Below are 11,764 nucleotides of genomic sequence, written 5' to 3'. Positions count from 1 at the left end.
TTAAGGTTGCAAATCTCCTTGGACAGTTGAAAATTGGCCACTTAATACATATCTTGAGAAATTATCATCCAGCTGTAATGATCACATATTCAACATATCTGAAATAAAATGAAAGAGACTGTCATACATGCTTGTGTTGAACAGTGTCTTCTCTCTTCTAGATAATGTTTGTTATTTACCTTGTCAGGAAAGAACTTAAAATATTGGGCAGATAATTTATACCCTTGAAACAGTTAACAATGCAGATCAGTAAATTATAAAATGCTTAAAAGAGTGATTTAGATAGAAGTGAAATAAGAATTCACAACAATGATGAATTCATCTTGACTATATACCTTCAAGAAGAGAGGGATTTAGGGTAATAAAGTATTGTCTGACTACTTTGTGGGAGCATTAGGTTTATTTTGAAGTTTACTGAGAGATAAGGGTGAATTGATTAAGCTATGATTCCCATATTTTTACCATCTGATATTTTAATATTTTAATGCTTGTATTTAAGTATATATTAATTTTCCAAACAAAATTTATGTATTCTGGAACTCTGCCATATAAAATATTGTCAGATCTGCAAAGACATTGCCTAGGCACTTGTCAGAGTTGCAGAATTTCAGGCCCTGTCCTGGATTTACTAAATCATTTGAAATAAGATTTTCTAAGTCTGCATTTGAACAAGCTCCCCCAATGTCCTGCATAATAAAGATTTAGACCTCCTGCTCTAGAAAACACAATTGGCTAGTGTATTGACACAGTATTTCACGTGTGTGTGTGTGTGTATGTGAATGTTCTTAAGTATATAAGTGTATACGTGTGTGCAGATATGAGTATTTCTCAAAAACTGACTTAAAAGGACTGCGATACAGGTTCTGTTTCGGCCAAAACACTCCCTTCACTCCCTCACCACCTCCAGCCGCATATGCTCTTGCTCAGAGTTTGCTCAGAGTTTGGGGATGTTTTCCTTAGATTTCAAGATGAACTCTTGGCTTGTTTTGACTGTCTTTTTGGCAAGGGAAATGGAAGACTAGGAAATAACGGCAGTAATAATGTTTGTTTTTAAAAATGGAGAAATGTTCCAGAGGTAATAGTGAAAATGAGTATAAGAGTATGTTTTAGATAGCATTGGTTAGTTAACAAGCAAATCACATTTATGATCTATTTTTTGCTTTTCTTTTGATGACTTTATAACAATTGAATGAGCATTTTTCAATTAACTCAGGCATGCTAATTTTTATATTGATTGCATAAACTTGCACGTTCAAATCCAAGATATATTAATTCAGTGGATATCAGTTCAAGCATAGCAAATTAATTTGTGCAACCTACTGTGACTATTTTCAAATCCAAAATCCAGTAATTGTTCCAAAAATCACAGCCCTTCAAGACGTTTTCTTGGATTATTCTGTTCTTCTAATCACCCTCAAACACTTCAGTAACAGAAGATTTCCTGCAAATTTTCTCCTAGATATTTGCTTCTAATATTTTCTTTGTATAATGTAAGATCTTTCCTGTTGTTGCCTTTGACTGTGTTGAACATAATGAAGTCGCTAATGTTTTAGACTTTCTCTATCTGTAAAATGATAGGCTCCAAAGAGTTTTGCAGCTCTAAATATGATTTTTCTGAGAGAGGATTCCCAGTCCTGTGGTATTTCCATTAACTGGAAAAAACATTTTTGTTTTTAATTTTCACCAAACTCTACCTTTTTTTTTTTTCTTTTGGTTGACTGTTCCCTTCCTGAAATTTTCAGTTCTCTTGTCATCTCCAACTCACTCTCTCTTTACCTTTCTTTTATGATATTTATTCCTACTCAATGAATTCTGATAATTATACATCCTCCATCTGCCTTTTAAACATTTTATTTAACAGGATTGAATTTTCTCTCACTGTTTATGATCCATCTGGACAACTTCATCTACTGCAGTGGCTTAAGCTACTACCAATCTGCTAATGACTGTTCAATTTGCAGTCTCTAATCTGTCTTCCCTTCTAGGCATTTACATCTAACTTTTGGCTTAAATATATCTACATGTGCATCTCACCATGTCCTAAGCAGAAGTGGTTATTTCCCCACCTTTTCTTCCTATCCCAAATTTAATCCCCTAAACTCCTTTGTCAATTAATTGTATCACTAGTCAGCTAAACACAGGAGAGATAAATCTTATAGGCCTCTTCCGTTTTGTAATACTGTCACTACACCTTGCTTTCCCCTTTTCTAGGCTTGCCTTCTCTAAGCTAACCTTCTTGAAAGGGTAATACATTTACTGTTTTTCCTCACTTTCTATTTACTCTTTTATCTGAATGCTACTTGCAAACCAATTACCCCACCAAAACCACAAAAGTCATTAAAACCTTCAGTTGCCAAACCCAATTGTCACTTTTCAGTCAATATCTTATTGGATATTTTTGTTGAATGCATTTTTGACCATCAGCTGTTTGTGAAACCCTTAAAAAGTTGGCTTCCAGTAGGCTAATCCCTTCTAGTTCTTTGCTCTTCTCTGTTTCTGCCTGTCTTAAATACAGGCTTACCTCATTTCATTGAACTTAGCTTTATTGTGCTTCGTAGACATCGTGTTTTTTACAAATTGAAGGTTTATGGCAACACTGCATCAAGCAAGTCTATCGGTGCCATTTTTCTAACAGCATATGCTCTCTTCTTGTTGCTGTGTCATTTTGGTAATTCTCAAAATATTTCAAACTTTTTCATTACTATTTGTTGTGGAGATCTCTGATCAGTGACCTTTGATGTTATTAATTAATTAATTGTTTTTAAATTAAAGTACATTGGTTTTTTTTAGACATTGCTATAACATGATTAATAGACTACAGTATAGTGTAAACATAACTTTTATATGCACTGGGAAACGAAAAAATTTGCGTGACTTTCTTTATTGTCATAGTTGCTTTACTGTGGTGGTCTGGAACCAGCCTGTAGTGTCTCCGAGGTCTGCCCATATTGGTATATGCTCGGGTTTCATTCTTGGCCAACTGATCTTTCTGCCAACACTTTGCTTACATGAATGAACCTACTTATTTTTTCATACTAATTACAGTGGTCCCTCCCTCAGCATCCTTCAGGGATTCTTCTAGAACCTCCTTGAATACCAAAATATGTGAATGCTCAAGTCCCTTACATAAAATGAGAAGCACAATCAATACAGTCAGCCCTCCATAGTATGGGGTTCAGTATCTGCGGAACAGAGGGTCACCTGTATTTGCAGAGGAAATCATTTCCAAAGGAACAATTCCAGTCAAAGTCTTTGTCTCCTAATAGTTCATCTACTCTTGGCTTTCCCTCAGGTCACTTCATCTGTATAAACCTAAAATAGAAATTTTGTATTATGCCCATTCTCTATTCTCAAATCTCTCTTGCAGTCCTGACTACCTCCTCACTCAAGCCACAGATTGAAAGGCCTCCTCGACATATCCAGCTACCTCATTGCTCATAATCTGTGAAGTTGTTTGCCAATTCCACCCAGTTACATTTGTGTGGTTTGTAGTTCTACCATCACTGCTCAGTATGAGACCCTCTAGATCTCTTTTCTAGATCAAGATTAAAAAAATTTATTGAATGATTTTAATGTGTCAAGCACTAAGCTTACACTTTATCTGTACCATCCCAAATCTCATATAATCCTTACAATATCCCTATGAGATAGGACCTATTATTATTAGAATTTTACTAAGAGTAACAGAGCCAGGGCAGTCTGGTTCAAGAGCCCCACTTGTACCTCTGCATGATGTTGGCTATTCTATTGTGAAGGGATCCTAATTGGTCTCTTGGCTCCTAATTGGTGTTTTTGCTTCCGTTTTACCCTCCCCACTTAACTATGTCAAAATGATCTTTTTAAAATGCTAATTGAACATGTCTCTCTTCTGCCTCACATCACCCTCAAGTCCGGGCTCCTTAGAACAGCTCACAGAATTCACTATAACCTTGCTTCGCCCTAACCCTCCTGTCTCCTCTTACCCATACCCCTTGACGCTGCCTCCAAATCCATGCGCTAGTAATAAAGGTATATATTATTTCCTCCAAAAAACATGCTTTTCATGTTTAATCTCTCTTCTCCGAACTCTGTTCTTTAAAACACATCTTTCCAGGTGCCACTCAATTGCCGTCTATTCAAAGGAATTTCCCTTTAATTCCTAACTTGAGATACCCCCACCCCTCCACCTTGTACTATGAAAATACTCTACATGCACCTCTATCTAACACTTGCATAATTTCTTGCTGTGATTCTGAATTATTTTAAAGGGCCCTCGTATTCGTGTTTTTGACATCAGTGTCTAGCACATGATTAAGCACATGTTAGGCACTCACCTTCTGTTGAACTGAACAATGAGGGGAATTAAATACTGCAAATGTCTTAGTCATCTCCCTCTTCCTCAGCCCCCCAAACCCATTTTTTTTCCTTTGGGGTATATAGTTTGTTTCACCACAAACGTGTGTTTTAATTTCATCATACATCTTCCTTCTTTCCGTCAGTTGGATTCTAGTTCAGTTCCTTATTACTTTAGTTATTTAAAAATGGCTTCAGGGCTTCCCTGGTGGTGCAGTGGTTGAGAGTCCGCCTGCCGATGCAAGGGACACGGGTTCGCGCCCCTGTCCAGGAAGATTCCCACATGCTGTGGAGCAGCTAGGCCCATGAGCCATGGCCGCTGAGCCTACGCGTCCGGAGCCTGTGCCCCGCAACGGGAGAGGTCACAACAGTGAGAGGCCCGCGTACCGCAAATTCAATGCAATCCCTATCAAACTACCACTGGCATTTTTCACAGAACTGGAACAAAAAAATTCACAATTTGTATGGAAACACAAAAGACCCCGAATAACCAAAGCAATCTTGAGAACGGAAAACGGAGCTGGAGGAATCAGGCTCCCTGACTTCAGACTGTACTACAAAGCTACAGTAATCAAGACAGTATGGTACTGGCAGAAAAACAGAAAGATAGATCAATGGAACAGGATAGAAAGCCCAGAGATAAGCCCACACACATATGGTCACCTTATCTTTGATAAAGGAGGCAGGAATGTACAGTGGAGAAAGGACAGCCTCTTCAATAAGTGATGCTGGGAAAACTGGACAGGTACATGTAAAAGTATGAGATTAGATCACTCCCTAACACCATAAACAAAAAAAAGCTCAAAATGGATTAAAGACCTAAATGTAAGGCCAGAAACTATCAAACTCTTAGAGGAAAACAAAGGCAGAACACTCTATGACATAAATCACAGCAAGATCCTTTTTGACCCCCCTCCTAGAGAAATGGAAATAAAACCAAAAATAAACAAATGGGACCTAATGAAACTGCAAAGCTTTTACACAGGAAAGGAAACCATAAACAAGACCAAAAGACAACCCTCAGAATGGGAGAAAATATTTTCAAATGAAGCAACTGACAAAGGATTAATCTCCAAAATTTATAAGCAGCTCATGCAGCTCAATAACAAAAAAACAAACAACCCAATCCAAAAATGGGCAGAAGACCTAAATAGACATTTCTCCAAAGAAGATATACAGACTGCCAACAAACACATGAAAGAATGCTCAATATCATTAATCATTAGAGAAATGCAAATCAAAAGTACAATGAGATATCATCTCACACCAGTCAGAATGGCCATCATCAAAAAATCTGGAAACAATAAATGCTGGAGAGGGTGTGGAGAAAAGGGAACACTCTTGCACTGCTGGTGGGAATGTGAATTGGTACAGCCACTATGGAGAACAGTATGGAGGTTCCTTAAAAAACTACAAATAGAACTATCATATGACCCAGCAATTCCACTACTGGGCATATACCCTGAGAAAACCATAATTCAAAAAGAGTCATGTACCAAAATGTTCATTGCAGCTCTATTTACAATAGCCAGGAGATGGAAACAATCTAAGTGTCCATCATCGGATGAATGGATAAAGAAGCTGTGGCACATACATACAATGGAATATTACTCAGCCATAAAAAAAATGAAATTGAGCTGCTTGTAATGAGGTGGGTAGACCTAGAGTCTGTCATACAGAGTGACGTAAGTCAGAAAGAGAAAGACAAATACCGTATGCTAACACATATATATGGAATTTAAGAAAAAAAAATGTCATGAAGAACCTAGGGGTAAGACAGGAATAAAGACACAGACCTACTAGAGAATGGACTTGAGGATATGGGGAGTGGGAAGGGTAAGCTGTGACAAAGCGAGCGAGAGAGAGGCATGGACATATATACACTACCAAACGTAAGGTAGATAGCTAGTGGGAAGCAGCCACATAGCACAGGGAGATCAGCTTGATGCTTTGTGACCGCCTAGAGGGGTGGGATAGGGAGGATGGGAGGGAGGGAGATGCAAGAGGGAAGAGATATGGGAACATATGTATATGTATAACTGATTCACTTTGTTATGAAACATAAACTAACACACCATTGTAAAGCAATTATACTCCAATAAAGATGTAAAAATAAAATAAAATAAAAGAGGCCACAGCATCTTAGTAAAAAAAAAAAAATGGCATCAAATCTCACCATTCTGCGTCTGATTTTCCCTCCTTCACATTCAGCAGTGGTTCTCAAATGTCAGGGATCAAAAGGATTACCTGAAGAGCTTGTCAAGTTGCAAGTTCTTGGGTCCCAACCTCAGAGATTCGGATTCCATGAGCCTGTGGTGGGCAGAAGGGATGTGCACTTTTATTTTTATTTTTTTAGAAACTTTATTTTCCGTCAACCTATTTCCATTTTAGAAGTTTGTGGAAGAACAGGTTAAGACCATTCAGTGGTTGTTCCTACCCACTCAGGGGCTCGAGCAGTGGGAGCTGCAGGCCATTCTTCAATGGCGGGCTGAGCACTCCAGTCAGTGGGGAACTGCTGAATAGCCACAGAGGGCACCTGCACACCTTCGGACCCGTCCATCACCTCAGGCTGAGTAGCAGTGAACTCAGAAGCTGGAGCATTCCATTCACCCTGAAATTCCTCCTTGGTCACAGCTTTCTCAGCTGCCGCCTGCTTTTCCTTTTCAGTCTCTTCAGGATCTCTGTAGAAGTAGAGATCACGCATGACCTCCCATGGGTGTTCACGGGAGATGGTGCCACACATGCGCAGAACTTCCCGGGCAAGCATCCACCACATCAGACCCACTGAGTGAGCTCCCTTTTTAGGATCTTACAACAGGATACATCAAGTTAGTCTGAAAACAGAAATGCCTGCGAGGTCCTAAGTGAGAAATAATGGAGAAAAACAGAAGAAAGCACAGGCCATTTTAAAAATGTTTTTTCATCTCTCCTTAAAGCTTTCATACATTAAAATCATACATTTGTAGCAAGTATTACTATCAAACTCCACTCCTGGGGCCAGAGACCCTTGTGGTGTTAGCGAAAAACTTGCCCTTCAGGTAGCACACTACCTACACTTGTGAGTTCATCGGCCAGTGGCCTCACTCCAAGCTCTAACAATGTGCAGGGGATGTGCACTTTTAATAAGTATTCCAGGTACTTCAATAGCAGGTGGGCCCTGTACAACAGGTGGAGATGCTCAATACTATCAGTAATTTTTTTTTCCTAAAACCCAGATATGATCAAGTTCTTACTTGCTGAAACGCTTTTTATGTCCCTCTTTCATCTAGAATATATTGTAAAATCACTGACATGTGGCATAGAAATTTCTGCAGTTTCCAATCTGCCTTTCAAAGAACATCTCCTACCACTCTGTTCCCCCACCTCTTCTCTTTCCTGTATCCTAGCCCTTTTGGCATCACATATGCTCTTTGCTCTATACATGTCAGATGCTTTCTTTTGCCCTGACTTGGAAACTATTATGATTTTGTTTATGTTCCATCTGCTTGCCTGCAGTGCCTTCCAAACCATTCTCCAATTAGCAAGCTCCTACTCATCCTTCAAACTACAGCTCAGTTATTACTTTTTTGATGAGGCTTTCCCTGAATTGGCTGCCCACACCTCTATCCCTCCTCCTACTACTTTGGCTAAATTCCTTGCACCCCTCTGTTTGCTGACATCATTCTTTTTCACATCTATTCAAAATGGCATTCAGATTATGGAAACTTCTTGTTACCCAATGTCTCTTGAGCTAGAGAGTCTATAATTGAGAGATCCTATATTATTTACTTTCTATTCCCAGGCCAGGAATTGCTTTTTACTTATTTTCACACTATTGTAGCTTCTTTCAAACATGAATGCCTCTTTCCACAGTGATAAGCAGTTTAAGTGTGAAAAGAGAAGTAGTGTAAGGGGAAGCCAGTATACGTGGATATCAGCACATTGCCATGTTTTTCCAAAATGTTTTTAAATTGCCGCTTCCAAATAAGGCTTTATTTTCTTTCAAGTTTCAGAAAAATTTTATCTAAACCTAGAACAATGGAAAGAATAAAATTGTGTTGGAACTTTAAAAAGTGCCAGAGTCACCACTATCTGAATCTTCTGTTCAGTACCTGGCATTATTTTCAATTCTGACAGACTTGAAGGGGGTTCCACAGCCTCCAGTGACATAATGTGGGAAGAAGTTAGAGATACAAAGTAACAAGGCACACACACAAAAAGTTAGCAGTCACTCTTTTTTCCTGGCTTCCTCTACCCACCCACCCCCAGCAGACAAACTAGTATCAGAAGCCACTTATTTAAATTCATGTGAAAATCATGTTCTCTCATTAAAAACATAGTGTTTGTGAAAAGAATACTTATTAGCAAGGCCTTTCAAATCCTTATTTAGATTCCACAACTTAAAGCTCTAAAATCGATCACTGATCTTACAGCTGTCAACTTACCTTTACTTTCCAGAGTTGTGCAAGGAATGTAAGAGTCTTGTTTTCTGTTTAGAATAGGAAGAGATTGATGAGCGGGAGGATATTTGAGTGATCATTTTCTGGGGAATATTAAAGATACGCAAGAATAGTTCTCAAAATAGAAATTACAAAATTATTTGGCTGAAATAGATTGCAATTATGTTGTCCAGCAAGGGAACTGGAAATAAGAGAAACCATTTATAACCATGGAGTAAAGTAAGTGAGAAAGTGTAAGGACACTATTATTTAGTCTTTGGATTTGGAATGCTAAAGAACAGCTTCCAACTATTATCAGATTGGAAGTGGCTGGAAAGCTAAATGGGAAGCTGTGAATAACGCATTGTTTATCTCACAGAACTCAGAGATCCGAATGCTAGATAGTGAAGGAGGGAGGGTAGTGATGTGCTGTCAAGAACTTCAGGCTTGACTTCTATTACTCTTATTTATACCCACAGCATAGAGCAAGGGATGCGTGCTGACCTGCAGCTATTCCTAGGGCTGGGTTTGCTCACTTCCTTAGGATGCTGAAGGTTACTTCCTAGTTTGGAAAACCAAAGTGCACTTTATGCACACGGAAATCCTGTGCCAAATCTCTTTAAAAAGTCCTGACACCACTTGGTGTAGAACTGAAGAGACTTTCTGATCTGGGGTGCGTATTAGTGTCTTTCTGCGCCAGAAAGAGTTATGCGAAGAGTTATGATCCCACTGAACACAGTGAAGGAATAATCCCAATTTTCCTTTGAATACAATCAACAATCTTTTCTTTTAAATGAAGGGCTCCTGTTCTTTTAATAACAAACGTTTCTCTGGCATTTCAGTTTCTTTTCCATTCACTTTGCCATATGACACTCTAGCAGGGTTTCTGGTTTCTTCGGGGGATTAACTACAAGAGCATGTACTGCAAACAATAAAATAGCTGCTTTCCATTGAAAATAAGGAGGGGGTGTTTTTCTCTCCCCACCACTACTCTCCACCACCGCACCATCATAACTTCGGGATTTCCTGCGCCTTTGGTGACGCCCGCGACCCCCACCCCCTTCCGCCCCAGCTCGGTGCTTCAGAGCTGTCTGCGAGGCCGCGCGCGCTGTCCTGTTCTTCTTCAGCGCTCGCTTCCGACGGCACTAGGACCCTGGGATGTCCCTGAGCGAGGTTCGAGGAAAGGCAGCCAGACTCCTCCTTATCTCCAGTGTCAAACTTGACATCAGCCTGCGAGCGGAGCATGGTAACTTCTCCAGCAATCAGAGCGCTCCCCCTCACATCAGTGGCATGCTTCATGGAGATATGCTCCTCTCACTGCCCTCTGCACCAGCAACATGGATTGTCACCTCTCCATCTTCCTCCTTCTCAGCTGCTCTGTTCTCAATTGCTTCGGGGAACTGATTCTCCAACCTTCCAATGAAGGTAAGCCAGGTACAGCGACGCGCACAGCCCTGCCCGGCGGGGCTAAAGCTCTTCCAAGCACGTTCTCACCGAAGCCTTCTCAGGTCGTCGAGGTCCCTCCGAATAAAGCAGTTTGCTCTCAGAGTAAACGAAAGAGGTGCTTTTATTTTCGGTTGTCTTCTAAAACACTCTAAGAGATAATTTTGGATTGCCTAAACCTAAAATGTGTTTTAAATCTGATACCAATTCAAGCAATTATCTTGTTTGCCAATTTTAAGCAGAAAGAAAGAAAAATCCTCCAGTTTTACAACCCGGTATGTTAATTGCCAAATAGTCATGGCAGTATTTTATTTCCTAATTATGACCATGTAGTACTCTGAGAAGTTTAAAAGAATATTCCACCCTTCTCTCTAGATTCTTTAGTATGTTTAAAGGTAATGACAGGTTGTTCCAACTTAGGATCATGGCATTTATGAATGGGCTAAAGCGAAATCAGAGTTTGTTGAAGCGGAGATATGTGTGTGTGTGTGTGTGTGTGTGTGTGTGTGTATTTATGTTGCAACTGCTGTATTGAAGTGATGTGTATCCCGCCAGGCGGTGGTTTGCTCTGTGGTACAGGTTCTAATTAGCAGCATATGCCACGTTAACATAAGTAATATTTGCAGGAATTACAATAAGCTGAGATTGGATTTTCTTTGTTTAAGGACTTATATACGAATAGGAGAATGTATTTAATGAATAGTGAAAACTCCTGGGTAGGTGTAGTAAATAACTGAACAGCAAATTAAGAAAGAATGTTCATATGCAGCAAATGGTATTTCCTTAGTGCTGGATTATTTATTTTCCTCCTAATGGGCATTCATCCCTTTTCAATGGATTAAAGTGCAAACCTAATATTAAGGACACCAATGTTTCCTATAAGATTTTATGCTTAATAGAGACATTGCCTTTTTCCTGTATACCTTTTATGATCTATTCCTAATGATTTGTGAATATAATCGCTAACTTAAGAAAAACTTTTCTGAATAATTGATTGCTTTCAAGCAACACTTACAACTTGGATTTCCTCTTAATCATTTTGAACTTATAACAATAATATTTAGCAATTTAGCAATACTGAGAAGTTGATGTGCAAATGCTACATTATATGTTATGTCACTAACTAAAAAATATATTGGCAAGCCAGTACCGTTGTATATTGTATATATTATTTTTTAAAAACACAAGTAAAAACTCAAAAATATTTAGAAACTTTTTAATTAAATATAAAAACTGCCTCTCATATTTGGTGACCTACTTTCACTGCTAATAGAGCAGTTTAATTTCATTCTTTCCTTAGTGACTGCTTTTATCAACTTGGCAGATTTCATTAAATTTTTTATCTTTTTTTAATTGGGAAATTAAAAATTCTAAAATAAAAGGATCAAGAAATTATCTTACCTTCAAGTGAGTTTTTTTAACAAATCAAATTAACATGTTTATTTGAAAGTAATGGTCAATCATTTTTTATGAATGAAAGGCAAGCCTAGTTATCTGTATAATGAGTAACATATAAGTATGTTAAAATTAGTGTTTATTCTTTTTGTTTCTTTGAAAATATTAAAGTATTG

General features: G+C 38.6%; 2 protein-coding genes and 1 non-coding gene across 3 annotated transcripts in view; 1 reads left to right on the top strand and 2 right to left on the bottom strand.

Moving 5' to 3' along the window:
• Window positions 1–6,742: 6,742 nt before the first annotated feature.
• LOC101277591 (40S ribosomal protein SA-like) lies at window positions 6,743–7,140 on the bottom strand. The gene has a single exon (XM_033433373.2). The coding sequence runs from the start codon at window positions 7,106–7,108 to the stop codon at window positions 6,743–6,745; it is 366 nt and encodes a 121-aa protein (XP_033289264.2). The 5' UTR covers window positions 7,109–7,140.
• Window positions 7,141–7,290: 150 nt separating this feature from the next.
• LOC117202435 (small nucleolar RNA SNORA62/SNORA6 family) lies at window positions 7,291–7,439 on the bottom strand. Its single transcript, XR_004484766.1, has one exon. It is a non-coding gene; the product is annotated as a small nucleolar RNA SNORA62/SNORA6 family (small nucleolar RNA).
• Window positions 7,440–9,959: 2,520 nt separating this feature from the next.
• EPHA3 (EPH receptor A3) overlaps window positions 9,960–11,764 on the top strand; it is a 367,753-nt gene continuing 365,948 nt past the window's right edge. Inside the window, exon 1 of the mRNA XM_004272636.2 lies at window positions 9,960–10,175. Within this exon, the coding sequence (XP_004272684.1) occupies window positions 10,088–10,175 (88 nt within the window). The 5' untranslated portion in view covers window positions 9,960–10,087. The remainder of the gene's footprint in view (window positions 10,176–11,764) is intronic.

This window comes from Orcinus orca, chromosome 5, assembly GCF_937001465.1.
Source record: "Orcinus orca chromosome 5, mOrcOrc1.1, whole genome shotgun sequence".
NCBI classification, from domain to species: Eukaryota; Metazoa; Chordata; class Mammalia; order Artiodactyla; family Delphinidae; genus Orcinus; species Orcinus orca.
The sequence above is the reverse complement of the archived record's forward strand: the minus strand, read 5'-3'. Positions and strand labels throughout refer to the sequence as shown.

Bases quoted from the DNA above. Each gene is read 5' to 3' on its own strand.
- LOC101277591 (XM_033433373.2), bottom strand. From the start codon at position 7,108: ATGTGGTGGATGCTTGCCCGGGAAGTTCTGCGCATGTGTGGCACCATC.